Here is a 25,434-nt window from a genome sequence, read left to right as displayed (position 1 = left end):
AAAACCAAGACAGTGATGCCCCCCACCCGCAGCCATGTAAATGGATCTGGTATTAGGAACTTCAAGTACTTTCTCAGGTAAGGATAGGAAATGAAATTCTAAAGCATATACACCTGCTTGAGAGAAGGGCCCTGTATATTCATTGGCTTCTTAACCTCGTTACAGTGAACCGTTTTCCATTGCTGAAGCGTTTGTTAACCTTTAGTATGTAGGTGGGCAGGAGGACGTTGGCCAAATGTAAACATCTGCTTCTCATAGATGTTGTTCTATGTTGACTTTACACTCTGCTATGCAAGGATGTGTATTAATTCCATATAGAAGAGAATTAGGAACAACAGCAAAGTCCCTACATAGGTCTTTGAAAAAAATCTTTGTTTAAACATTAATGTAGTAATAAGCAGTTATTTGCATTCCTAGTTGAAGTTTCAGCTGAGGCTGAGAGCAGCTGACCCAATTTGGAATTCAGGTCATTTTTCCTCTAGAAATACTTCTCTATCTGTTGGACTAGATTAGATAAGTAACAGCTGAGCTTTAAAAAAAAAAAAAAAAAAGAAACTGGATTAAAAACTGGATATCTGCATTTATGTTCTTTCTCAATATTTGCCAGAATTTAGCACTTAAATGAAGACTACAGCCTACCTGTAATCACAATTCCATATCACCACATGTATTCTGCGTTGGCTTTTATTTAATGAAAAAAGCTAATTTCAAATCTACATTAAGCTAAGCTGAATACAAAGTCTTAGTGAAGGAGGCCTGGTGGTCTTGTTTATAAAAACATGGCTACTGTCCTTTGGCCTTAAAACTTCAGGAAAGGCACTTCAAACGGCTTCGTGTTTGCATGCTTCAGTGCCAGAGCATAGGAGTAGACCCTGGCGTCCACTGTCAGATGTTCTTCAGCTACCAGAGCTGGAGGAAATAAAGAACACAAGTTAGATAATGAAGGGAGTCAGGGATCATACTACCCCGTGATCAGTCGTCAGTCTGGACGCTGGAGACAGAGTGGTGACTGAGACACCTTCTACCTTCAAGGGTCTTAACTCTAATAAGACAGAAGAAGAAAAGATACATAAGCAGGATTACGTTTCCAGCAAAAGAACAAGAAAGCGAGCAAAGATCACACACATCAGAGATGATGCTTGTGTTAAAACAGCACAGCTCTAAGCTCACAGATCAAGGGTTAACTTCATTTATAGCCCCTCTAGGTGATTCTTCAGTCCCTCACTGAGGGAGTTCCTGGGTCTCCTCCACTGCCGGGGAATACGTGCTTTCCATGCACATGTCACGTCGTGTGCCCGTCAGGACTGGAATTCTAGCAGCAGTGGGGTCTCGGAACCTTCCACTGTACAGCGAGCTTTAACAGGAACTGTTTTGCTCAGGGGGAGGTTATCAGACTGGGGCTCCTGTCACTTGTTTTCCTAGCCACTAATTTAGGGACACGCTCAGAGACATGACCCTGGAAGGCAGGGTGAGGTCCTCTGTACATGGCAGGTGCCTGTAAGTGTGGAAAGCTATTCCTCGTAGCAAACTAATCCCAAAATACCTTCTCAAATGGTACTTGCTAAAGAAATGGTTTATTATATTCTGATTCTAAAAGGGTTCAATTCCCCCTTCCTCTTTCTACGGATCTGCCCTTTACACCTTCCTCCTTCCCTCGCTGTCTTCCCCTCTTCTGAGGCTAGACGTTAAGCTCGATGGAAGCGAGAAGGAAGATCTTGGAGAGGATTACTTCTCTAATATAAAAACATAGTCAAGACCTACAGCATCTAACATTTAAGCCCCTTAGTGCTAACATCTCGTTTGACTCCTGCCTCCTCAGGGACAGGGCCTCTTGCTCCTGTTTTAGGAGACGAGCCGGGAGAGGCCGTGGACGGTGTTCCAGTTGGTGACGGAAACGCGGCCCGCTGAGCCTCAGACCCAGGCAGACCTGACGCTTGGAGCCGTGCTGTCTGTTCTCGCAGCCACAGCTTTCTCTGGATAAACCACGGCTTGCTTCCGTGCGAGCACTTCTAACTCAGACCCCAAGGTGCTCTTTACCTTACGTGTAGGTTTTAAGATGGCAAAGTAGGAAGGGAACTTTCTGGGAATTCTGAAATCCCAGTCCTTTTTGCAAGCTCATACTTTTAAAGCAACACGGCATCGGAAATAGAACTGTTAAGCCACTGGTTCTTAGGGAAGGGGCGGAAGAGATGGCCCTCAATGCCTCAGGTCAAATAGTGCTTCAAGTTACTTTTCGAAGTAAAAATTGTAAAACATCCAGATTACAAAGATGATCTGTTCTTTTATAAGTGAGTGAATGGGGCCCTACCGGCCCCACCGAGGAGCTCCCTGCAGGGCTTCTCTCCATCCTTTCATTAAAGGACATTTGTCTGCACAATCTTATTTTTTACCAAATCCCTATGAGATGGGCTGGCCAGGAATTACATGACGTAATTACATGACCAGTGATTTACCAGGGGTCACACTGCCAGTTTGGTTCTTTATATCAGCATATTGCTCTTCATCTACCTTAGTCTTCGTAGAAGGAATATTGTTATATTCTCCTCTAATTTCTGCCCTGCGCGAAGCCATCCAGCAGGCTGGCATTGTTGAGCATCAGCTAGGAGATACCAACTTATTAGGTCTCTGCATTGCCACGGATTACAGATTTGAGGTAGAGAGCTTTTGGCAAATCTGCAGGAATGTGATGTTGACTATTCTATAGGGAAAAAACCTAACCTTACTGAACGCTTTCACTTGACATAGAATATTTTGCTCGTATTTTCAAACTCTGCTACCCAGAAAGGAAAATTATTGTTGGTTAACTGCAGTTGTACCACAGTCTCTAGGTGTCTGACATTAATAAGAATATAATGACAGAAATGGAATTCCAGTAAGTGCCCCACCGGATGGGGTTGGGGATGGGGAAAATCAAAGAAGTTGGGGAATAGTCTTAAGAATGCTTACCATCAAGTCTCTTCAGCAGGTCATTCTTTGGTAAGGAAATTACTTCGACAAATTCTAAACAAACAAAGTGCGAGTGAAAACAAAGCTGAAGAAGGAGAGGGCCTACCAGAACACCACAAAATGCCTGCTGCCATTTCCACTGCGCTGAGCCATACACATGGTCAGCCACTGCTAGCTGGGTAACGTACCTCCGTCTCCTGAAAACAAACAGAAGGAGGACACTGGAGCGCACTGCGGTCAAACACCAGGAGGCTTTTGTGCGAGACGTCCCAAAATGGGTATAAAACTTCCACAGAACCCTGGGTCTCCTAATTTAATCCGTGTGCATGGTGGTGAAAAGCATTCCAACAGCACAAAATTATTATTGTTCTCCAAATCAGATGTGTACTGGCAAAATTTAAAGACTGTTCTAGGATATGTACGTATGTATTTTTAAGCTGTTAAAATACACAGAAAATTCACCATTTTAACCACTTTTAAAGGTATAGTTCAGTGGCATTAAATACATTCACACTGCTCTGCAGTCCTGAGCCCTGTCCTTCTCTAGAACTTTTTCACAGAGGAAAGGCACCCACTGAACAGTCCCCAGACATGCTGACCTTTCGTCTACTTTCTGTCTCTGTGACCATATGAGTTTTAGGTAGCAATATTTATGCTTAAAATTTTTTTCCCTTTTTCAAAAGTGAGCTGTATGCCCAGTGTGGGGCCCAAACTCATGACCCCAAGATCAAGAATCACGTGCTCTACTGACTGAGGCAGCCAGGCGCCCCTATTTATGCTTTTTGGTCTAAACACTTGGCATGACGCTTTCGGAATTCCTGCTGTCACAGCATGTGCCAGCAGGTCTCCTTAATGGCTGGTGTTCCATGTGCACATACACTGTGCTTTGTTTATCCATTCATCTGTGAACTGGGTGGTTCCCCCTTTTGGGTGCCGTGAGTGATGCTTTATAAATGCTGGTGTCAAGTGCCTGTTGGAGCCCTTGCTCTTTGGGTGTAAACCCACGAGTGGAACTGCAGGCTCGTGGTAATTCCGGTCAGCACTGAGGACTGCCAACTCTTGCACTGTGTATCATACACGTATCTGCAACGTGAACGCTGAGCATTTACAATCAGCTGTGAGGTGGCCTGGAATATTCAGGAGCACCCGAGGTGGTGAGAAGTGGCAGCGTGTGGCGGCACTACATGACTGGTGTGTGCGTGAGCACCACCTTCAGCGGGGTGAGAGGCCACCTGGGACGGCCAGAGGCATCAAAGCTCAAGTCCAAACTTGCGGAGAAATGTAATAGCAAGGAATTTCCGAAACGTTTCTCTAAGTACGGAACTCTGTGAAGAATAGTCAGCCGCTGTCCTCTAACAATTATTTCTGCCATTCTTACCATACACACGAAGTCCAAAATAGCGATTTTGAAGATTTTCACTATTTACTGCTCAGACCTGTGGCTCATGTTAAGTGGGAATAAACTCCACATAGCAAATAATGGAAATATTGCAATTTAACATTTTATAAAGAAAGCATAAAGATCAGTAGGTGCTGAAAGAAAAAGGCTAAAGGACCCAAGATTAGGAAAAGAGCCTGGAGTACTGATGAAGTATCTACAAGCCTGTTATTCTTCTGACCAGAGACTGAATCAGGAGCAAGTCGAACAATATTTAACCCAATAGAACCACGTTCCACGGAGCCACTGCACACTCACCTGGCTTTGGTTTAGGTCTCACATTTTCAGCATCATCTCCGTTAATAGTTACTGTCACGATGTGTGTGGTACAGTTTGTCAAGCCTGGATCCATACACACAGCTACGGAGAGAAGCAACAGATCATAGTGACACACACCAGTCACGTACCATTTGTTTCATTACTTCAATGTCTTTGGGAGAAAACTGGGCTCATAATTCATAGCGGACACAGAACCTGTGCAGGATAATGGATGGTTGGCCCGGTTTGCTCAGCACAGCTGTAGGACTGCAGAGCACAGGTGTAGACAGCACTTGTACTTTCCCCCTGAGGTCCTAAGTTTGGTAAGTCTGAGGGGTTAAGTCTCAGGGGTAAAGATAGTACTGCCATGCTGTCAACTCCTTTCACCACATGAAAAAGATTCCAGTGAGGAGCTTGGCATGTGGATGAGCTAAGAAAGCATAGAGCTCAGGATGTGGGAAACTCTGAAAGGTGACGAATTTCACATTTCTTATCCAGCTTTAGGGCCTTCTTGTTCACACTGGCTCTCCTGCAGATGGAAGGCTCACTCGTAGATGGTGACCACATCTACTTAGGATTTCCCTTCAGTCAATTAACCAAGACAAAAGCCATCTCTGCATCCTTAGCATAAAGAACAGCCCAACCCAACAGTCCTTTGCACACACAAGAATCTACCACTTGACCAATGTTCAAGAGCCTATCCCTGAGTGCACACCTGGGTAGCAGTACACACCTGGAGAGCACTCTGCGACATCACCTTTATAGCCAGTTTCTTCCTCAAGCTCCCGAAGAGCAGCTGCTTCTGGGCTCTCATTGTCATCGATGAGACCTAGAAGGCCAAGTCATTTGTGAGGTGGGCTAGGGAAACACTGGTTTTTGGAACCTCTCCTTCTTCTGATATAATTGCTGTTTAGCTACACGGGAAGAATCAGAGGACTGTGAAAAGTGGCTGGATGGGTAAAAGAGACTGAGGAACTTTTATAAGAAACAAAGGCCAAAGAATAAAATGCTACGCAGATTGAGTAGGTTCCATGAGCTGCCACCTGTTCCTCTTGTTTAGACCTCGACTGTTTCCATGAGCTGCTCAGCACTCGTGTTGTTCTGCAGCTCAGACAGTGCGGATTCCCGCAAGGATGAGTGGCTGGGCTGTGTCACTGGCATAGATTACAGACCTAGATATGTGACCTGGCCCACGAAGCCTGGCACAGTTCAGTTTCTTCACCCAACAGTGTCACCTAATTTGCTTCCCCCCTCACAGAGCAATCCTGAGGCCTGGAGAGAAACACCAGCATGAGCATCACCTGCGAGGGGAAGGATGGGAGGCTGACAGGCTGTAGGCAGCTGCTGTGCTTGGGGAAGCAGTAACTAGAGAGGCCATGGGGGGAAGACAGCAGAGCTTGGGTTATTTTACCTAAAAGGAAATAACACAAAGAAAAAGTAAAATAGAGGCTATTCTATTACTTTTTAAGTTATTAATTTCTCCAGTGAAATGTCTGGTAAATGAGAAGTTGGTATGGGTATCATGGGGCTGGACTTTGAAAGTACAAAACCTACACCACTAATGATAAGTAAATGAGATGTGATCTCTTCAGATGCGACCAACCCAGTTAAGTCCTATGATGACACAGAGCTCAAATTCAGGATAGCTCTACTTAATTGTGCAACTCAAGAGAATATTCTAGTGGAAATTAATACAGTTTCCTTGGCCTGTGTACATACAGGACAATCAAACTCATAGTGTTTGGAGTTAAGAGTCTGGCCTAGTTACTACTGTAAATTTCTTATCAGAGGCAGATTGCTAGTGACAGAAAATGAATTCAGCTGACAAATTAGCAAAAAGCAATTACTCAGAAAGAAGCTAGAAAGAATGCTGCTGAGCAGTGGCTTGGAAAGGTGGGCTGGGACAGGGACACCACCCCTGCCTCGCCTCTCAGGCTTCGTGTGTCACTAGAATGTGACCGGTGGTGCCTCACTGCAAATATGCTTTTGTTGTACTTAAAACTGGGGGAGGAGGGGCAGCCAAGGTGTTCAGTGTCCAAGTGCTGCAGTTCTTGGCACGGGAACTCACCTGCGGGGAACTCTAGGCAATAGCCTCCCATCGGTGGTCGGAACTGCTTCACCAGAACGATGCACTCGTAATGAAGTGTCCGCTGCAGCACCGGGATGACCGCCACACCTGTGACCAGGAAATAAAACCAAGAAAATCCCTAATTAAACATCCGTGAACATTTAGCACAAGGTCAAGGACAAATTCCCGCTTCACGCTAACCACTGCAGACAAACGTCTCACCCTGCAGCAAGCCAGTCTGCTAATGAAGTGACCCTGCTCTACATGCACTCATGTTTCCTTTAAGGAGTGAATCAAGTCAGGACTGAAGTTTGTGGAATATGTAGCTAGACTGGATTTGATTGTCCTAGGATCAAGGACCTTTTCTCCCAAGAAACCTTTTACGTGGCCTTAAAACAGAGACAAAACCCCACTGCGTTCTGGAAAACACAAATTGCCTACGAGGAACTCTTGGCTAACCCCTCGCCCCTGACTTTCTTGGCAGGCAAGACAGCAGCTGTGGCCAGCTGTTTACTTCCAGTAAAAACAGACAACAAAATGAAAAGGAAGCATGAAAGGGAAAAACAAAGACCTACTGCCCAACTTCCCTTCGACCAGAGGTGATTTTCAATCTTTGTAGTCAAGCATTTATGCCTGGGAGGGACAGTGAGATGAATGAATAGAATAATCTTTGCCTAATTCCATGGTCCTCACCAATTTATAAAGCAACTGGTCCATCATAAAGTAGGGCCAAATATTTTTCCAAATTAAAGGCTCTCACCCAGGTCCTTTGAACAGAATACAAAGTATTTCTAGAAGTCATAGTTAGACACAGTATGTGGCTTCAAAATAAACTGACTTGTATTTGGCTATAAATATTAGCATACCTTATCCCCCAAAACACTGTCCTGAGCTGTGATAACAAGCCAGAAGTTATTTATCAAGAAAGCCTGATTGGGATGCCTGGGTGGTGCATGTGGTTAAACATCCAACTCTTGGTTTTGGCTCAGGTCATGATTTCAAGGTTGTGAGATCAAGCCCCAGGTCAGCAAAGAGTTTGCTTAAACTCACTCTCCCTCTGCCCCAGCCACCCTGTGCTCACGCGGGCTCTCTGATAAATCTTTAAATTAAAAAAGAAAAGAAAGCAAGCCTGATTTAGTCACATAGCACTGCAAAAAGGAAAACTAGGTTTAAAGATAAAAGGTCATAGTTGAAGAGAACTGCTCTGAGGTCTTGGTTAAAATAAAAAGAAGCCCGCCTCCTGCAATAATGCATGGTGACTTCCTTCATGAAGAGCTGTAATGAGTTTGCACTCCTACCATCAGCCGACTGTCCTTTCCTGGTTGTACGTTTCACAGTTTCCCAAGTTCTGTTCAGGCAGAGAAGAAAAAACAAAATCGTTAGTATTACAGGGGAGAATGTTCTTGGGTTTTCTGTCCACAGCCAGAACTTCGGATGCAAAGCAAGCAAGTGTACTATTGATAATGGTCAAGACCACAACCATACAAGTCTATAGGAAAAGCCAACCGTGCTTTCCTGCAGCTTCTGAAAAATTTTCCAAATAAAACATGCCATCCTTCATCTAACTCTGAGGAATATCTGAAGAGAAGGCCTGTAGTTTGCTTGAACTGCCTTTCAAATCACTCACTGGAAATATTTCAGTGTGGATCATAAGTCTACAGGTGAGCAGTTAAGCCATGAAGCTACTGAACAGTCAGTGCAGATTATGCCTCTATGAAAAGTCCAGCCTTTTTATTAAAAACAAAAAATATTCAGCATAGCATGAACTACTGAGATGTTATTGATATGTGACCTAAAACAACAAGAAAGCAGGACCATTCCATTTATTAATTGAGGAATTATTAAATTTAGGCTAAGTGCTCTCTTTTGCATGTGTGAGATCTGTCTTACCTAAGGGGAAGATCATTCACAAAGGAAAAAGTTAGATAAGTAACAGCAAGTTCCTGCTCCCTTTTATATAGCTCCAGCCTGATTAGCTGTTTCTTTCTGGGAACATTGTCCTAAAATCCAGTTCTGAGTACAATTGTGTTTGAAGGGGAAGGGCATGTGAGGGAAATTCCCCTTCACTCTCTTATGCCTTAAACAGAAAGGCGGGGATCCCTGGGTGGCTCAACAGTTTAGCGCCTGCCTTTGGCCCAGGGCACAATTCTGGAGTCCCAGGATCGAGTCCTGTGTTGGGCTCCTGGCATGAAGCCTGCTTCTACCTCCTCCTGTGTCTCTGCCTCTCTCCCTCTCTCTGTCATAAATAAATAAATAAATAAATAAATAAATAAATAAATAAATAAATCAATCAATCAATCTTAAAAAAAAAAAAGGATCAGTGATAAGAGATGGGAGTGAAGAAGCAAATCAACTTTGGATCTAAGAGAAGCAGGACATCCAAGTGGTGCTGGGGACTAGCATAGAAAAGCATCAACATTGGTCTCCCCACAGAAGAGTGGGTATGAGGAGATGGGCTGCCCAGAAGCGTCCTCGGACTTTTGACCTCCTTGTCCTTAAGGGTCAGACTATGCCACATTTCTATGGAAAAAATCCAGGTATTTAATCTAGTTAAAAAACAAAACAAAACCTTTCTATAAACTGTAAATCTTTAAGCATTCCACCAAAATTCTAATGGCATATGTGTCAAAATGAACCTATGAATGACCTCCTTGTCCTTAAGGGTCAGACTATGCCACATTTCTATGGAAAAAATCCAGGTATTTAATCTAGTTAAAAAACAAAACAAAACCTTTCTATAAACTGTAAATCTTTAAGCGTTCCACCAAAATTCTAATGGCAAATGTGTCAAAATGAACCTATGAAAACCAAAGACTATTATGATAACTCACAACTGCCCAACATTCCTGTTAGTAACAAGAAGCCAAACAACAAGCAATTCTGATCAGTAAATAATACAGATTGCAAGAGACAAAACACCTTTTGGCACAGCTCTCTCTGCTGCCTCTTAAGGTTAGTTGTAAAGACTGAAGAAAACAGTGCTGGGAGCAGCACTGAAGATGCCAACCCAAATACACTAGGAAAAGGGAAACAAAAAGAGTAGCATCATTATAGTGGTTAAGATGAAGGAAAATAATCAGTAATGAGCCATAAATCATGAGCAAGGACACATAAATGCATTTATAAGGAATCCTAGACCAGGAATGCCTGAGAGCTCCAATAATCTTCAAGCGACTCTGCAAGATGGACATTTGATTGAGCCAGAAAATCTTAATCTCTATCCACCTGCCAGCTAACCCCATACCTACAAACTCCTTGAGTGTGTTCCTATTTGTAAAACTAGGTAATTAACAGTATGTTATTTCAAAAGCTTCTTATAGCTTTAAAATTCTGATTCTAGTTAAGCTCCTCCATTTTTTGAGTCCTTGTTCTAGGAAAGCCTGTTTTTCTATAACATACTCTAAGTCTAGTCAACAAACACGAGACACAGGAATGGCAACAAAGGATGACTGTGGCTCTGTCCTGAATGTCCATAAAGGCACATATTGCCGGCAATATTCACACAACTAAAATCAATTCCATATCTTTATCCATGAATAACATGTGGGACAAAGGATTTTCTAGCTGCTATTTCATCTTTACTGACATGCTTACGTACTGGGTAATGGATAAAACTAAGTTTATACATAAGGACCTATGGTAGGGAAGTACAGAGATTCACTCTTCAAAGCCTGACATTCTGGTATGAAATGTCAACATATTATGGAAGAGCGCCTTGAAGTCTCGGGGAAGACCTCCACGTGCAAGAACGGAGGTGAACATGCTATAAACGGTCACGTGAGTGCAGGGTATTTGGTAGGCTTAAGGGTGTACCCTTCAACTATTGAGACAGACACCCTGGAGGTGAGACCTGGATGAGAGTATTTTGGGGGCAGGTGGGGGGGAAGCCTCCAGAGGATTCTGATGCACATCTCTGATTAAGAAATGCTGAAAGAGGAAGAGGAGTCAGGTAAAGAGATGAGTTGGTGTAAACCAACACCTACTCTTTAGCTCAATTAACGTTAAGAGTCATATCTGTGTTACAAACTTAAACAACTTCATTGGGAAAACAGCCAAACCATCTCACTACAAATTGAGTTCTAATCAGTCTACATTTTCACAAATACAAGTGTATTTGAGCATACTGTGTTCCTAAAGGCTCAGGCTGGCCACATTTCTGTAGCCACTAGTTATTGTCTATTTAGTTCTGTACATCAAACTCATGTCAAGTGTTCTACTGGACACTTTTACTGTTGGACTGTGGTGTGTTCTGCTTTCTTATTTTGAAGTTTTAATTTAATAGTGCAATGGATAGCCCATTGTTTCCCCCAGCTCTCCAACACTGGCCCTTATTAATATCTTTGCTAGTTTAGTAAATGTAATTAAAGTGGTTTCAGGGATACCTTGGTGGCTCAGTGATTGAGCCTTTGGCTCAGGGTGCGATTCCCAAGGTTTTGAGATCGAGTCCCACACTGGGCTCCCCTTAGGGAGCCTGCTTCTCCTTCTCCCTATGTCTCTACCTCTCTCTGTGTGTCTCTCATGAATAAATAAAATCTTAAAAAAAAAAATACAGTGGTTTCAGTTACTCGCAACTCTGTGTACTTTCACAGGGATGATAAGATGTATTTCCTCAAGAAGAAACTCTGTATCCTTACCTGATTGCTTAGCAAAAGGAAAAGGTTTACCACACAACTGCCATTAATATTTTGCCCGTTTCCCTTCTAGCCTTTTCTTACATATTATTTGGAAAGAATTTAAAAGACATATATACAATATCCAATGATGTCATCAATTTAATCCCTTGTCTCATATTGCTAGATTGTCTTTAGGATCAGCTTTGTAGAGAACTACAGAGATTTTACCAAATGAATACACTAAAAAATGACTTCTCCATTTTTAAGTTGAAGAATACTTGATACACAATATTGTATCTGAGGTGTACAACACAGTGACTCAGTAATTGTACACATTACAAAATGGCCACCATAGTAAGTGTAGTCCCCATACAAAGTTGTTGCAATATCACTGTCTATATTCCCTCATACACTTTTATTATGTTACATTGTAACAACTGTTTCCCAATTTTAAAAATGGTTATGGTGCTTTCAATTTGTTTTTTGTCTTTTTAAATTTTGATGAACATTTTTTCATGCACAAATCTGACTCCAAAGAGTCTCTGGAGTGGGATTACTTAGGTTGGAGAGTGTCATATCTTTATGGCAATTGGTTACTGTGAAATGTTTTGCAAAACGTTTTTCCCCCCCAATTCACATTTGCATAAGCAAGGTTTAAAGGATGTAAATTTTACCTCAAACCGGGCACTATTCTCTCCTTAGGACTTCTAATTTACAAATTTAAAACTGGTGTCACCAGAAGGAGGCAGCTGGGACTGTTAATTATTCTACTGCTTTATCAGCTTAAATGAGGCTTGGCCCAAAATTTCTGGTTCATACAAATCTCCTCAGGGAGAATGGTGTTAAGATCAATTCCTGATTTGTTGCTATAACAAATTGACAACGTCATTTTATCCAGAGATTATAAGCAATCCAAACATTCTGACAATGGGAAGACACTGGATTAGAGTTTTCATTTAAGATCAAGTTTACAATGAGGAAGCTATCAGAGTTTATGCCAAATGCTAAACAGTGACCCTGAGAATCCAAATACCAAGCATTTTACAAAATGGAAAAAACAATTTACCTTATTTTACCAGTAGGATCCATGTATGTTGTTTTTTCAAGCTTGACCCATTTTCCTTCTGAAATTAACTAAAAGGAGACATTAAGTTGGGAGACTTTCAAACTGAGGATTTTATTTAGAAGGTTTGTTTTCTTTCAGATTTTCTCTGCCTGGCCCTCCCAGTAATGACGTTTCCCTCCCAATAGTCTGTGTGCAGGTTTTCAGTTCAATGTAAGGAAAGGGTTTTTTTTGTTTTTGTTTTTGTTTTTTTTCTTGAAGGGTGGTTCTGCTGCTTTCTGCAGTTTTGGACGTGATACTGAGAAGTGAAAAACGATGATAATTGAAAAACTCTTGAGGTGGTGGGTAGGAGGGTGGAGAGTGAGGAATGAGGATTTTTCTGGGACCTAGTGTTCTACCCTCCGAGCTGGGAGCTTGTCACACAGGTGTGTTTAGCAGGTAGAGACTCATGGAAAGACACCATGTCCAATGACTGCATTTCCAGGGACACATGGGTTTCCCACCCCATCTGAGACAAGTGGCCCAGGATCGTTCTGCCTAGACATTGAGTTTCAGTTACCAGAACTAACTTACCTATGTCACTATACTGAACTGACAGGAGAGTTTCACTGTGGACATAGAGCAGTAGCCTTTTTCTTACTATCCTATCTTTCACTTCTGGCCAGCAGCAACCTAAAAATTACCAGCAGATCTATTCACAGACCACATGGAAAGATTTTTAAATCATAAATAACTGCAGGAAGGTGTCAAGATCAGAGTTCCAAGATGAAAAATTTAAAATTTATCCACTGCAATGGTTTCTGCAGAAAGAGACTTATTAAAAGCTAAACCAAATAACAATGTAACTAACACATACATTAGTTCTGGAATTCTGACAACTAACAACTTAGATTCTTATTGTTCTTAAACATCTATATCAAGACGATAAATAGCTAAGATGTGATACTTAAGTATGTAATGTCTAAAATTCTAAAACTCAAGAATAGGACTTATTCTTCTACCCAGGGAAACTGAATAAAATTTGAGTATTTTTGAATTGCCAAAATCCACTTTAGAAACAGCCTCCATTTCATTAGCACATATAATTAAGAGCAACACTGTTCCTCCCACACAAGAGCAAAATGTCCTAAAAAGGGAGCAGGAATAATGTTTAAAAACTGTCTTTACAGGACAGCCCAGGTGGCTCAGCGGTTTAGCGCTGCCTTCAGCCCGGGGCCTGATCCTAGAGACCCGGGATTGAGTCCCGCGTCGGGCTCCCTGCATGAAGCCTGCTTCTCCCTCTGCCTGTGTCTCTGCCTCTCTCTCTCTCTCTCTGTCATGAATAAATAAATAAAACCTTTAAAAAAAACCAGTCTTTATGAATTAAATACAAAAAAAAGAAAAGAATTAAACATAAGCATCTGAAACCACAGTTTATACATTTCATTTAAACTCAGCTCTCTGTGGGGAGAGGGAAGGGAACTGAAAAAGAACTTATACCTCCTCTGAGATAATAGACTGTTTGGTATTTTGAGAAGGATCCGCTGGTTCTCGGTTTTCCATTTTCAAACTAGTCTTTATAGTCTTCAAGCACGAAGCTCACGCTGTAAGATAATAAGATTTGTTTAGGCTACGTTTATTTTTCTGAATTAAACATTTGTCCAAAGGCCACTGGTCAAAGTACTTAAATGATGAAAAACTTATCTGTCATCGAAGCTGCTTTTGTCACGTGAACCTGGAAAACCTGCCCTAGACGGAACTTAAAAGCCACGGTCCTAGGAAAACACCCAGGAAAGAACCTACAGCCATCGCAGTTAGATTTAGCCCAAGTTAGCTAAGCTCCTACTGGGCAGGGCACTAGGCACTTACGTTAGACACTTTTGGATTTTCTGACTCCAAATTTAAAAACTTTCTAAGGAGAAAACAATAGAAAAATTGTATACCACTCCTCATTCTCACACCTTAACTACTGACCCTTATCTATCTTCTACAGCTAAACTGTAGGAGTGGTTTGAGCTGGCTGTTTCTACCTCCTATATAACTTTTTTTTTTTTTTTTTTTTTACCTTGTGATAAATGAATACACCATTTTAATAATTTCAAAATGTGCAATTCAGCAGAATTAAACACATTCATATTATAGTTGCTCACTCACTTTAAAGTTTGGCTTTTAAAGATTTTATTTTTTCAGGAGAGACCCAGAGAGAGAGGCAGAGACACAGGCAAAGGGAGAAGCAGGCTCCATGAAGGGAGCCTGATGCGGGACTTGATCCCAGGACCCTGGGATCCTGACCTGAGCCAAAGGCAGACACTTAACTGCTGAGCCACCGAGGCATCCTTCACTTTAAAGTTTTACCATGTATTGAAGTCACAGCTGTACATGAGTTGATGAGTACCACTAGGTCTGTTGTGGAAAGAGCATGTCCCATCCCATTTGTTGTATAATACTACATCCTCTATTCTTGGCTTGTTCTCCTGTTTCTGTACCCGGAGTGTCTGAAAATCTTTCTCTGCCCCTCATAGTGGATTGAATTACCTGGTTGCATATAGAAATAAGTGCTGAAAATAATTTTCTGCTGGAAATATGCAGGCTTTGCTCAGTTATCTTGCTTTTGGTGTTGCTGCTGTGAAATCAGAAGCCATTCTGATTCTTGATCCCTTCTCTCTGTGGCCTATTTTCTTTCTCTGGAAACTTGTAGTTACACCTTCATATTGATATTATATTGGGTACTCAAATAGGTCCTTCCTTTTTTTTTTTTTTACTGCAATGTAGTTGTCATACAATATTATATTAGTTTCAGATGTACAACATTGTGGTTCAACATTTACACATACTATGAAGTCACTCCCAGGAAATCTCACTACCATCTGTCATCATACAAACTTGTTACAATATTATTAACTATATTCCCTATGCCATACATTGCATTCCTGTGTCTTATTTATTTTACAACTGGAAGTTTATGCCTTTTGTTTGTTTCTTTAAAGATTTGAGAGAGATAACACGTGAGTGCACGCAAGTGGGGTGGGGCAGAGGGAGAGAAGAATCTCAAGCAGATTCCCAGCTGAGCTCAGAGTCCGATGCGGGACTCACTCTCACAGCCCTGAGATCAGATGGAATCAAAAGTTGCACGTTTAACAGACTGAGCCACCCAGGTGCCCCTGTAAGTTTGTTCCTTCAATCCCCTACCCTTGTTTTGTCAAATGGGTCCTTTCAATCTGGAATCTATACTGTGCTTCTTTATGGGGAACTTTTCATGAAATATTTCACTGATAATCTCTTGCCCTCTATTTTCTCTGTTTTTTTTTTTTTTTTTTCTTTTAGGAACTGATGTTTAGCTGTTAGACTTCCTGAACTCATCCTCTGTCTTGTCTTTCTCATTCCTATTTTTTGTTTCCTTGTTATTTTACCTACAGTTCTCAGTGGCTACTCTAACCCTTTAACTACTCTTAGGTTGTAAAGTTCCTTAATACCTACCTTCTAATGGTAGCTCCAGGGAAAATACAGATCATCAAACATCATCTCTCCTACCAACTGTCTTTGAGGAAAGAATGTCTTTGTTTCTTTTGAGAACTACAGTAATAATTAAACCACCCATCACATTTGCAATTTTTTTTTATCCCAGTTAAGTATGCTCCATCCTAAAATACAACCAACAAAACAAACACATTTAACCTTTTCACGACCCTGTTCTCTCCTTCCGCCTTGCTGGACTTCTTGAAAGACCAGATGACACTACTGTGTGTATTTATTCAACCCTGTGCAGTCTACTCCTCTACCATCTGCCCATCGACTTCACCTACCCATCATCCCCAAGCTAGAAACAGAGATAGCTCCAATCCCTTATTCTCTTTCACCGACTTATAATTTATCCATTGCAAGCCCTAAAAATTTTGCCTCTAACATTTCTTAAGAGCGTCCTAACCCTACCATCAGAACTCTGGCTGAAAACCTTGATGTCTCCTACAAAGGATGACATTTCCAAAACCATCTCCTGGACACTAGATTTTTACATAGTCCAGTGTTCAACATTGCTCACAGTTGTGCTGGTATAGAATCTCCCTAAAATCACTGCTGAATAAATGAAGGGAGGAAAAAAATGATCTGACTGGGTTAGTCTAGATGGCCATTCTGTTCCTAAGAATTAGGTTAGTTTGGGGCCTGCTGAGACTTATTTTGAAGAATGATTCCTTGTCTACTTGTCATTATTTAACTTAAGCTCAATTTCAAAATTATCTTGGCACATAGGTAAGAGATTCACACTTCCTGAATACAAAAGTTACTATAAAAGCCACAGCTATCAAGATGGTGTGGGTACTGGCAAAAGGATAGACAATATAAACTGACATAACAGAGTCCAGAATTAAAATCACAAATTTATGGTCAACGAGTACCACCATTCAAGGGGGGGGGGGGGTAAAGAATATCCTTTTCAAGGGAGTGTTCTGGGCTCAGATGTATACATTCACAAGAATGAAAACGAGCCTCATGGGTGCCTGGTGGTCTGGTCGGTTGAGTGTCCGACTCTTGATTTCAGCTCAGGTTGTGATTTTGGGGCCATGGGATTGGGCTCTGTGTTGGCCTTTGCACTCAGCATGGTCTGCTGGAGATTCTCTCTCCCTCTCCCTCTGTTCCTCCTCCTGCTTGCACATGTGTGAGGTCTCTCTCTCTGTAAATAGGTGGAATATTTAGGAAAAAAAAAAAAAAAGAAGAAGAAGAAAATGAATTTCTACCTAACATTGTATATAAAAATTAACTCAAAATGGATCAAAGACATAAGAGCTAAAAGCTACAAAACTCTTAGAAGAAAGCATAAGTGTAAATCCTCATGATCTTGGGGTAGGCAATAATCTCTTAGATCTAACACATAAAGCAGAAGCAATCAAAGAAAATACAAATGAACTGGACTTCAGGTATGCCTGGGTGGCTCAACAGTTGAGCATCTGCCTTCAGATCAGGCAGGGATCGAGTCCCGCATTGAGCTCCCTGCAGGGCGCCTATTTCTCCCTCTACCTAGGTCTCTGCCTCTCTCTCCCTCTGTGTCTCTCGTGAGAGGTCTTTAAAAAAAAAACAAAAAGAAAAACTGGACTTCATCACAATTAAAAACTTGTGTTTTACATTCAAATTAGTAAAAAAACAACCCAGAGAATGGGAAAAACAGTTTACAAATCTGATAGAATTGTATCTGAAATATGCAAAAAAAACTCTTAAAACACAATTAAAAGACAACCTAATTAAAAATAGGCAAAGGATCTGAATAGACATTTTCTCACAGAAGATACACAAATGGCCAATAAGCACATGAAAATATGTTCAGCACTTTTAGCCATCAGAGGAAGGCAAATCAAAACCACAATGAGATACCACACTTCATCCCTACTATGATGACTACAATAAAAGTTGGATAATACAGTGCTGGGGATCCCTGGGTGGTTCAGCGGTTTGGCGCCTGCCTTCAGCCCAGGCGTGATCCTGGAGTCCCACGTCGGGCTCCTTGCATTGGAGCCTGCTTCTCCCTCTGCCTGTGTCTCTCATGAATAAATGAACAAAATCTTAAAAAAAAGAAAGTGTTGGTGAGGATGTGGAGAAACTGGGACCCTCATACATTGCTGGAAAGAATGCAAACAATGCAGCCATTTTGGAAAACAATCCTCAAAAGGTTAATAACAGAGGTCCCATATGACCCAGCAACTGCACTCCCAGTATGTACCAAAGAGAAGTGAAACACATGCTCTTATGAAAACTTGTACACAAACGCGCATCACAGTATTATTCATAATAGCCTCAGGTGAAAACAACCTCAATGTCTACCAACTGAAGCACAGATAAGAAAATGTGGTATATCCATTCGATGGAGTAACATTCACCCATAAAAAAGAGTGAAGTACTGATACGTGCTACAAGATGGAGGAACCTTGAAAACATTATGCTAAGTGAGAGAAGCCAGATACAAGAGGCCAAATATTGTATGCTTCCATCCAGAAGAGCAAATCCAGAGATACAGAAAGCAGATAGTGGTTGCCAAGGGACTTGGGGGAAGGAGAGACTAGGAAATAACTACATAGGAGTATAGGGTTTCTTTTTGATGAAAAATGTTCTAGAATTAAATAGTGGTGATGGTGGGGCGCCATCTTGCAAATACACTAAAAACCATGGACTATTACAATTTTAAGGTGAATTTTATGGTGAATTACATCTCAATTAACAACAACAGGGATCCCTGGGTGGCGCAGCGGTTTGGTGCCTGCCTTTGGCCCAGGGCATGATCCTGGAGACCCGGGATCGAATCCCACATCGGGCTCCCGGGAGCCTGCTTCTCCCTCTGCCTGTGTCTCTGCCTCTCTCTCTCTCTCTCTCTCTGTATCTGTCATAAATAAATAAAATATTAAAAAAAAAACAAAACAACAACAACCTTTGCAGTCTTAAAATCCCCAAGGGACAAAGAGTTGGGTTGTTGAAAGCCACGTTAGGTCCAAAGATTGGCAAAGCCTAGGAGACTAGTTCAAGGAGCTTTCCTTTGAACTCAACAGGATAGTAATGTGCAGCACCACTGTACCCAAGCAATCATTTTACTGTCCTCTGGGTGTTTATTTTGCCTGACACTCAACATCTATTTCTGTTGTAAAATTAAATGTATTTCTGTTGTATTATGAAGATGTAATCAACATTGTTGTTTGCAGAGTATTTTGTGGGCAAACCTAGGAATTCAATTTCCAGTAGGGACTTTGGCAAAGAAGCAAAACTTGAGGACTTAGGTAAGAAAAAGTGATTTTATGCTAAAGAAATAAAAACCACTTAATGAAGATGAGAGAAAGAAATGTGTACACATTTTCACACTCTTTTAAACCATGAAGAAGTATGCACAAACTGTGATAATGTTCATGAAAAACAAACATTGACTGTGTATCTTAGGTAACTTGGCTAACACACCCTGTGGCAGACCCATTGGCAGTGAGGTTGTGTCCTTGGCGCTAGGACAGCAGAAAGACCCTGCCCTCCAGGAGCTTACTTTCTGGTGGGAGAAAAATGAGGAACAATATACAAAATTTATGTTGGAGACTCTAAATTTTACAGAGAAAGATTCGGAAGGATAAGAAGAGTAGAGAAGGTACGGGTGGTGGTGGTGGTGGTGGTGGTGGTATCTTTATGGCGTGATCAGGAAAGTCCCCATTAGTTTGGTGACATCTGAACAGAAGCTTAAAAGTAATCAAGCAGTAACCTACATGGCTATTTAGAGACAGACATTTAGAACAGAGACTATATGCCCAAAGCATAAGAAAAGAGGCAGTTATTCCTGGTAAACTTTTAACCAGCATTGGTTTACATATGACAAATAATCTACATTGTTACAGGCGATCAAAGTAGTATGCTGACCCAGATGAAAACAAACGATAGCTACAGTCAAAGGTTGGCTAGTGATCACTGCCTGTGCGGTCTCTACACCCAGATAAAAGAATTTTCTCCACCTAGATTTTTATCTTCCAGATTTCCACTCCCTGCTATTAGTAACATATACGTCACAGAAGGAATATTTCTTCTGCTTTTAAGTCTATTACGTAAGAGAAAATAGTTTTTAGGCACCCAAGTGACCTGAGTGCACAACGTAATCTGTCTAAAATGGTGCATGATGCCTGGATGAAGTTAGATTTCTACCTCCTTTTGAAAAAGTCCCGGTCGTCCCCAGGTGAGTATCTTTAGGGGCAAAGGAGCCACTAGCTCTTTCAAATTTACATACAACTTTAAAACATTTAAATTATCTGCTACATTCCCTTAAATTTTTATCTTTATTAAAAATTTTTTTTTTTTATCTTTATTAGTTTCTCTCACAGATTGTCAAAGGGACTGTTGATGGCCAAAAGGTGAGCAAGTACTGTTCTGAAGGATGGTCCCTCATCTGGTACTCCTCATTTAGCAGGTTAAACTCCATTACAACACAGTTTTAGTAATCAGAAGACGAATTTTTGGTCAACAAATGTTAAGCTATAAACAGCTGTTCTCAACAGATTATATTAAAAAATATTTAAGGTAGCATGTTAGAGAGCTAGAAAGACAAAAAAACTACAGACATAAATTACAAAAAAAAGAAAGAAAGTAGCAAAAAAAAAAAAAGAAAGAAAGTAGCAAACGGGGCTGGGCCTCTCCAGGGTAATTACTTGGAATGCAATCAGCCCCCAGAGGCAACGGTATTTTGTAGCAATCTGCTGACAGTGTGTAAATAACCCAAAAATGTGGTTAAAGGGTGATTTCAAAGGTATATTTTTTATTCTGTGATTCGCAAAATGTTCAGGATTATAAAATCATCTAAAAAATACTACTGAGGGATCCCTGGGTGGCTCAGCAGTTTAGGGCCTGCCTTTGGCCCAGGGCGTGATCCTGGAGACCCAGGATCGAGTCCCGCGTCGGGCTCCCTGCATGGAGCCTGCTTCTCCCTCTGCCTGTGTCTCTGCCTCTCTCTCTCTCTCTCTCTCTCTCTCTATGCCTATCATAAATAAATAAATAAAAATATTTTTTTAAAAAATAAAAAATACTACTGAAACAGAAAAAGAATATTATTTCTAGCACCATTTCTAAACCAGAAGCTAAGTGGTGCCATTTGGGGACCAGTCCCTACAAGTAAGGCAGTGCAGAAAGAAAGAAACAAGGCTCCATTGCATGCTGCACCCTTGTCTCAGTTACTGTGATAGAGTTCTCCTGAGCTGACTCAACGCTATTTTTAGATTTAAAAGTAAAGTGTAATATAAATTTTATCCACCTCATTAGCTAGAATTTCAAGTCATCTACATTTTGCTGCTAGGCTGCTAAAATGTGTGTTATACTTCAAAGAATACCTGTGTACCTAACGTGTTCTACTGTTTTAACTCACATAATCTGTTTTATGTGGTTTTAGTTTGGTCTGAACACTGAAGGTCTATGATGTGTTAACTGTACGATTTTTCCAGGGCACCAAAACCTTTTGTGAGGGAAAACATCACAGGATTCTTAGAATTGACATACAGTGGTAGGCAGGAGGCTAACTGGCTCTATGAACATGGGCAGTTCACGTTTGAGTACACATACATACACACATACATACGTACACACACTAAATGCAAACTGACAGTGTAACCCTGCCCTTGGGGACCTCATAGTTCAACTCACAAAGAACCAGAAGGGTAAATGCCTATTATAGAAATAACGCAATACCAGAGTGTAAGTGAGCAACAAATCACATCCACTTGGGAGGCAGGGAAAGTAGCAGACTGTGAAAAGGCTACTACCAAGAAACCATTTCATATTAAGATATTATTTAGATACCAAGAAGTCAGGGAAAGCATTTCACGTAGAACCACATGAAAAACAGACACTAATAGGGGAAGGGTTAAGAAATTACAATAGAGTTTGGCAAGCTCTCTGGTCGTCAACCTTTCCCTCCCACCCTCTCAAAAACAACAACAACAACAAAACCCTGCAAACAAACTACCATATAATGGACGACGTTAACGTCTGTAGAGCAGCCCGGGTGGCTCAGCGGTTTAGTGCTCCCTTCGGCCCGGGGCCTGATCCTGGAGACCCAGGATCGAGTCCTACATCAGGATCCCTGAATGGGGCCTGCTTCCCCCTCTGCCTGTGTCTCTGCCTCTCTCTCTGTCTCTCATGAATAAATAAAATCTTAAAAAAAAAAAAATTAACCTCTGCAAACACATTTTCAAGGGCTAACGCAGATTTAGCTGGACATCTGCTCCTTCCTCCAAATTTCAGGGCAAATAAAGCACCCAACAACTCCAAGTGGCATGCCACAAGCTCTTGTTACTATGTGAGCTCCTCTTGGGGATAGCACTTACAATTCTCCACTGAAGGGAGGAAGAGAAACAGTTACATTTTCACAATCTTGGGTATTTCAGTATTAGTAACAACCCCTGGATTCAGGTTAAGTGGGAGGGGGAGCTTGCACTCAGCCTTCTCATTAAGTTATTACCATACTGGAATCCCTGCAGTTTACTGAGTTGCAAAGTATAGCAAAAATCACAAGATATAACATGTTGGTAACTCTCTCCCAAGTAAAAGTTGAGTATTGTAAACATCATTCGTGTTAGACCGAATAAAAGGTGTAGAGGCTCAAATCATAAGTGAAGCTTCTGATTGACCAAGGTCAGGCACTTGGAACAGTTAATAATTGGATTGAGAACTTTCCAATAAGGCATTTTGAAAGAAATTAAGCAGGAAAGGATTAATATTTGCAAAAATAACTTTATGACTGTGTAAAGTCAAGCATCAAATGCCGAGGCCTGCCTATGATGCCATTCCATATTCTTTCAGAATAATTACACAGAAAAGCCTTATAATGACTTATAATGAACAAGTAATCAATTAGTATAGTTACATTTAATAGCCTTGGTTATAATCATAAAACTTTTAAAAAATTCGTTTTTTTAAAAAAGGTATTTTGAAAAAAGTAAAAATAAAAAATAAAAAGGTATTTTGATCATTCCTTCTTTTGTTATGGTGCAAGTTTGGTATCCACATCAGATGGATCCACTTTAAGTGAATTTTCCTTTACTGACAATTATCCTCAGATAATCAAGACTTCCTGTAATTTGTTAATTATGGAAAGCCACGGAGTTTCTTTTCTTTTCCGGCAGATGAGGGGGTTGGGGGAGCAGAGAGGGAACTAATGTTTTACTGAAATTACACTACTTGGTGATTTATGATCATTACATTTAGTTTGGGCTGTGAACTAATTACCCTTGGGAAGGCTAATTGGTTACAGTCCTATAGTAATGACACAGTAAAGAACCTCCTGCAATAGCCCAGGCAAGAGATACCATAGGTTTGGTCCAGGGTGGTAGCAGTAGCAAGGAAACAGACTTAACTCCTTGCACATGAAACTTTATTACTTGTCTCAAACCAGTGTCTAGGGAAGGGGTTTTCAAAGCTAATTCCAAGGAGATGTTCTTAAAGGACATTGGGACATCAGGAGAAAGGGGTAGTACACTGTTCAAATATGGACACACTGAGTTAGAGATGTTGGTAAGACATCCAGGTGGATAAAACCAGCAGGCAGACGGAATTATTAATTTAGACACATTAGTCACGTTCTGGGATTCAGAGACGGAAAGGTTTCTTCATTATTTAATTTGGAATCGTACAATAAAGCCCTTCCCCCACAGTCACTTAGCTACTGGTATCTTTAGGCCTGCGTGAAAAAAAGCAACTATTTCCACTGTTGTAAAAGGTTTTATTGAAGAAACGAGTATAAACACTTCATTGGCTAAGTGAAAAGACAAACACGGCGGCTAGAAGAATAATCGAAGGGAATTTAGCTGCGTCCATTCAAAATACTGGAGCGTGTTTGTAATGTTGATTTATTTGGGACTACTAAACTGTGTAAACTGTGTAGCTAGTCAACTTAAAAATCAACCGTAATACTAAAAAAAAAGCCACGAACTCACCACTTCCAAAGTGTACGTAGAGCCCGAGGAACAGACATCTGTAACAAATTCCCTCCCTGTAGTGTTTTAAGTCTACAAACTTGGCTGCTTCTCTACAAATTACCAGTTCTGTATTAATGCTTCACAGCTGCCTCAACCTCTGCAACTCGTTTCCTGGGCCGTTAAACAGGACTCCTCCTAGAAGGACTATAGTCGCAGTTGCTACTTAATCTTCTATGCACCCATCAATTCTTATCTTCAACAGGAAAAAAAAAAAAAGCCTTGCTTCAGTGCACCCCATCCGTGCTAGAATTTTCCTCCAGCAGCAACCTGTTTATTTCTAGGTCAAATCAAAACGGACAGTTAGGGACGCCCGGGGGGGCTCAGTGGTTGAGCATCTGCCTTTCACCCAGGACATGATCCCAGGATCCAGGATCCAGGCCCACATCAGGCTCCCTGCATGGAGCCTGCTTCTCCCTCTGCCTGTGTCTCTGCCTCTCTCTCTCTCTCTGTGTGTGTATCGTAAATAAATAGAATAAATAAATCTTTAAAAAAAAAATAGGCAGAGGAGCCTGCAATTATCCTCACCAATCCTTTTTTTTTTTTTTTTTTTGAAGAGGCCTGTTGTCCGTGCAGGTTCCCACCTCCACCTAACCTACAACCGCCGGCACGGACCCTGCCAGTGTGCAGGTTTTTCAACGAGGTCCCTAAAAATAACGAGCGCCCTCGGCGGACACAGCCCCGACTGGGACAAGCGACCCGGGTGGCAGAGGCGTCCTTCTCGGCAGCCAGCATCCCGCTCTTGGAAGACGCGCACGCACTGAAGTGAACTTTTCAACGCTTCTACGATTCTACGGGTCTGCTCGCCCTCTGATACGTCACGACGGAGTGATGGAGAAAAGATGGAGAAAAGAGCCTTTTTTTTTTTTAAGTGATCGTGCAAATTTGCAAACCTGCCTGGAGTAGGATTCGGGAAGGCAGCCTCGCGGCCCGGCGACACGGGCGGGCAGTCCGGCCGCAGGCTTCCAGGCTGCTGGTCCGGCAGGGCTGGGACACAGGGTTCCTACGCTCAACGGAGGCGCCTCTCCTCCTGCGTCGGTTTCCCCCCAATTTCAGGAGCGTGCGGCCACGATTCCGTCTCTCCCTCCCTCCACGAACCCAGAGGCGTCCCCCCGCCCCCCACCCCCCGTTAGCAGATGCTCCCAGCACCGCGCTGCACCAACAGGTCACCGCGGCGCTCCCCGCTCTCTCCGCTCCGAGCAGCCCCGCCCTCCCCCCGCGCCCCTCCCGGGCTCGGGTTTCCCCGGAGCCCCCCGCCCCCCCCCCCCGGGTCCCCGGAGCCCGCTCCGCAGACGGGGACACGCGCGCGGCGCTCCGCCCTCGCCCCCCTCCCCTCAAGCCGGGGGCCCGCGCCCACGTGCCTACCCCGAGGCGCGGCGTGAAGCGCAGGGCACTCCTCCGGGGACCGGGACGAAAGAAGAAAGCGCGACCCCGGGGCAGCAGCCTCCGAAGACCCGATGCTGCCGCTTCAGGCACAGCCGCACCTCGCGGTGGCGAGAGGAGCGCCCTCGGCCCCTCCCGGCTCCCGTAGAGGCCCCGCCCTCAACCCCGCCTGGGGAAATCACCTTCCGGGGCGGTGCGCGGCTCAGCATCGCCCCCTC

At 42.3% G+C, this 25,434-nt stretch overlaps 1 protein-coding gene across 4 annotated transcripts; it reads right to left on the bottom strand.

Annotated features, from left to right (window-relative positions):
• Positions 1–668: 668 nt before the first annotated feature.
• Positions 669–25,434, bottom strand: NUDT5 (nudix hydrolase 5). 4 transcript variants are annotated; one of them, XM_072825828.1, is made up of 10 exons: positions 25,399–25,434; positions 13,866–13,969; positions 12,390–12,457; positions 8,009–8,058; positions 6,711–6,818; positions 5,376–5,471; positions 4,643–4,744; positions 3,135–3,143; positions 2,947–3,000; positions 669–909 (listed from the first exon to the last, which is right to left on the bottom strand). In XM_072825828.1, exons 2-10 carry the CDS (start codon positions 13,926–13,928, stop codon positions 800–802), a joined length of 660 nt encoding a protein of 219 aa, XP_072681929.1. In that variant the 5' UTR covers positions 13,929–13,969; positions 25,399–25,434; the 3' UTR covers positions 669–799. The 4 variants fall into 4 exon arrangements, with proteins under 4 accessions (XP_072681929.1, XP_072681928.1, XP_072681931.1 ...); XM_072825827.1 differs by lacking the exon at positions 25,399–25,434 and adding an exon at positions 25,199–25,377; XM_072825830.1 differs by lacking the exon at positions 25,399–25,434 and adding an exon at positions 12,960–13,058.

Source organism: Canis lupus, chromosome 5, assembly GCF_048164855.1.
Source record: "Canis lupus baileyi chromosome 5, mCanLup2.hap1, whole genome shotgun sequence".
Lineage (NCBI taxonomy): Eukaryota > Metazoa > Chordata > Mammalia > Carnivora > Canidae > Canis > Canis lupus.
Note: the sequence above shows the minus strand (reverse complement) of the source record. Positions and strands in the feature narration are given on the sequence as shown.

Excerpts from the sequence above, each read along its gene's own strand:
- NUDT5 (XM_072825828.1), bottom strand. The coding sequence starts at position 13,928 with ATGGAAAACCGAGAACCAGCGGATCCTTCTCAAAATACCAAACAGTCT. Across the intron at positions 4,745-5,375 it reads TGTCGCAGAGTGCTCTCCAG|CTGTGTGTATGGATCCAGGC; the intron begins GTGTGTACTGCT and ends TTCTCTCCGTAG. Across the intron at positions 910-2,946 it reads CCTGCTGAAGAGACTTGATG|CTCTGGTAGCTGAAGAACAT; the intron begins GTAAGCATTCTT and ends TATTTCCTCCAG.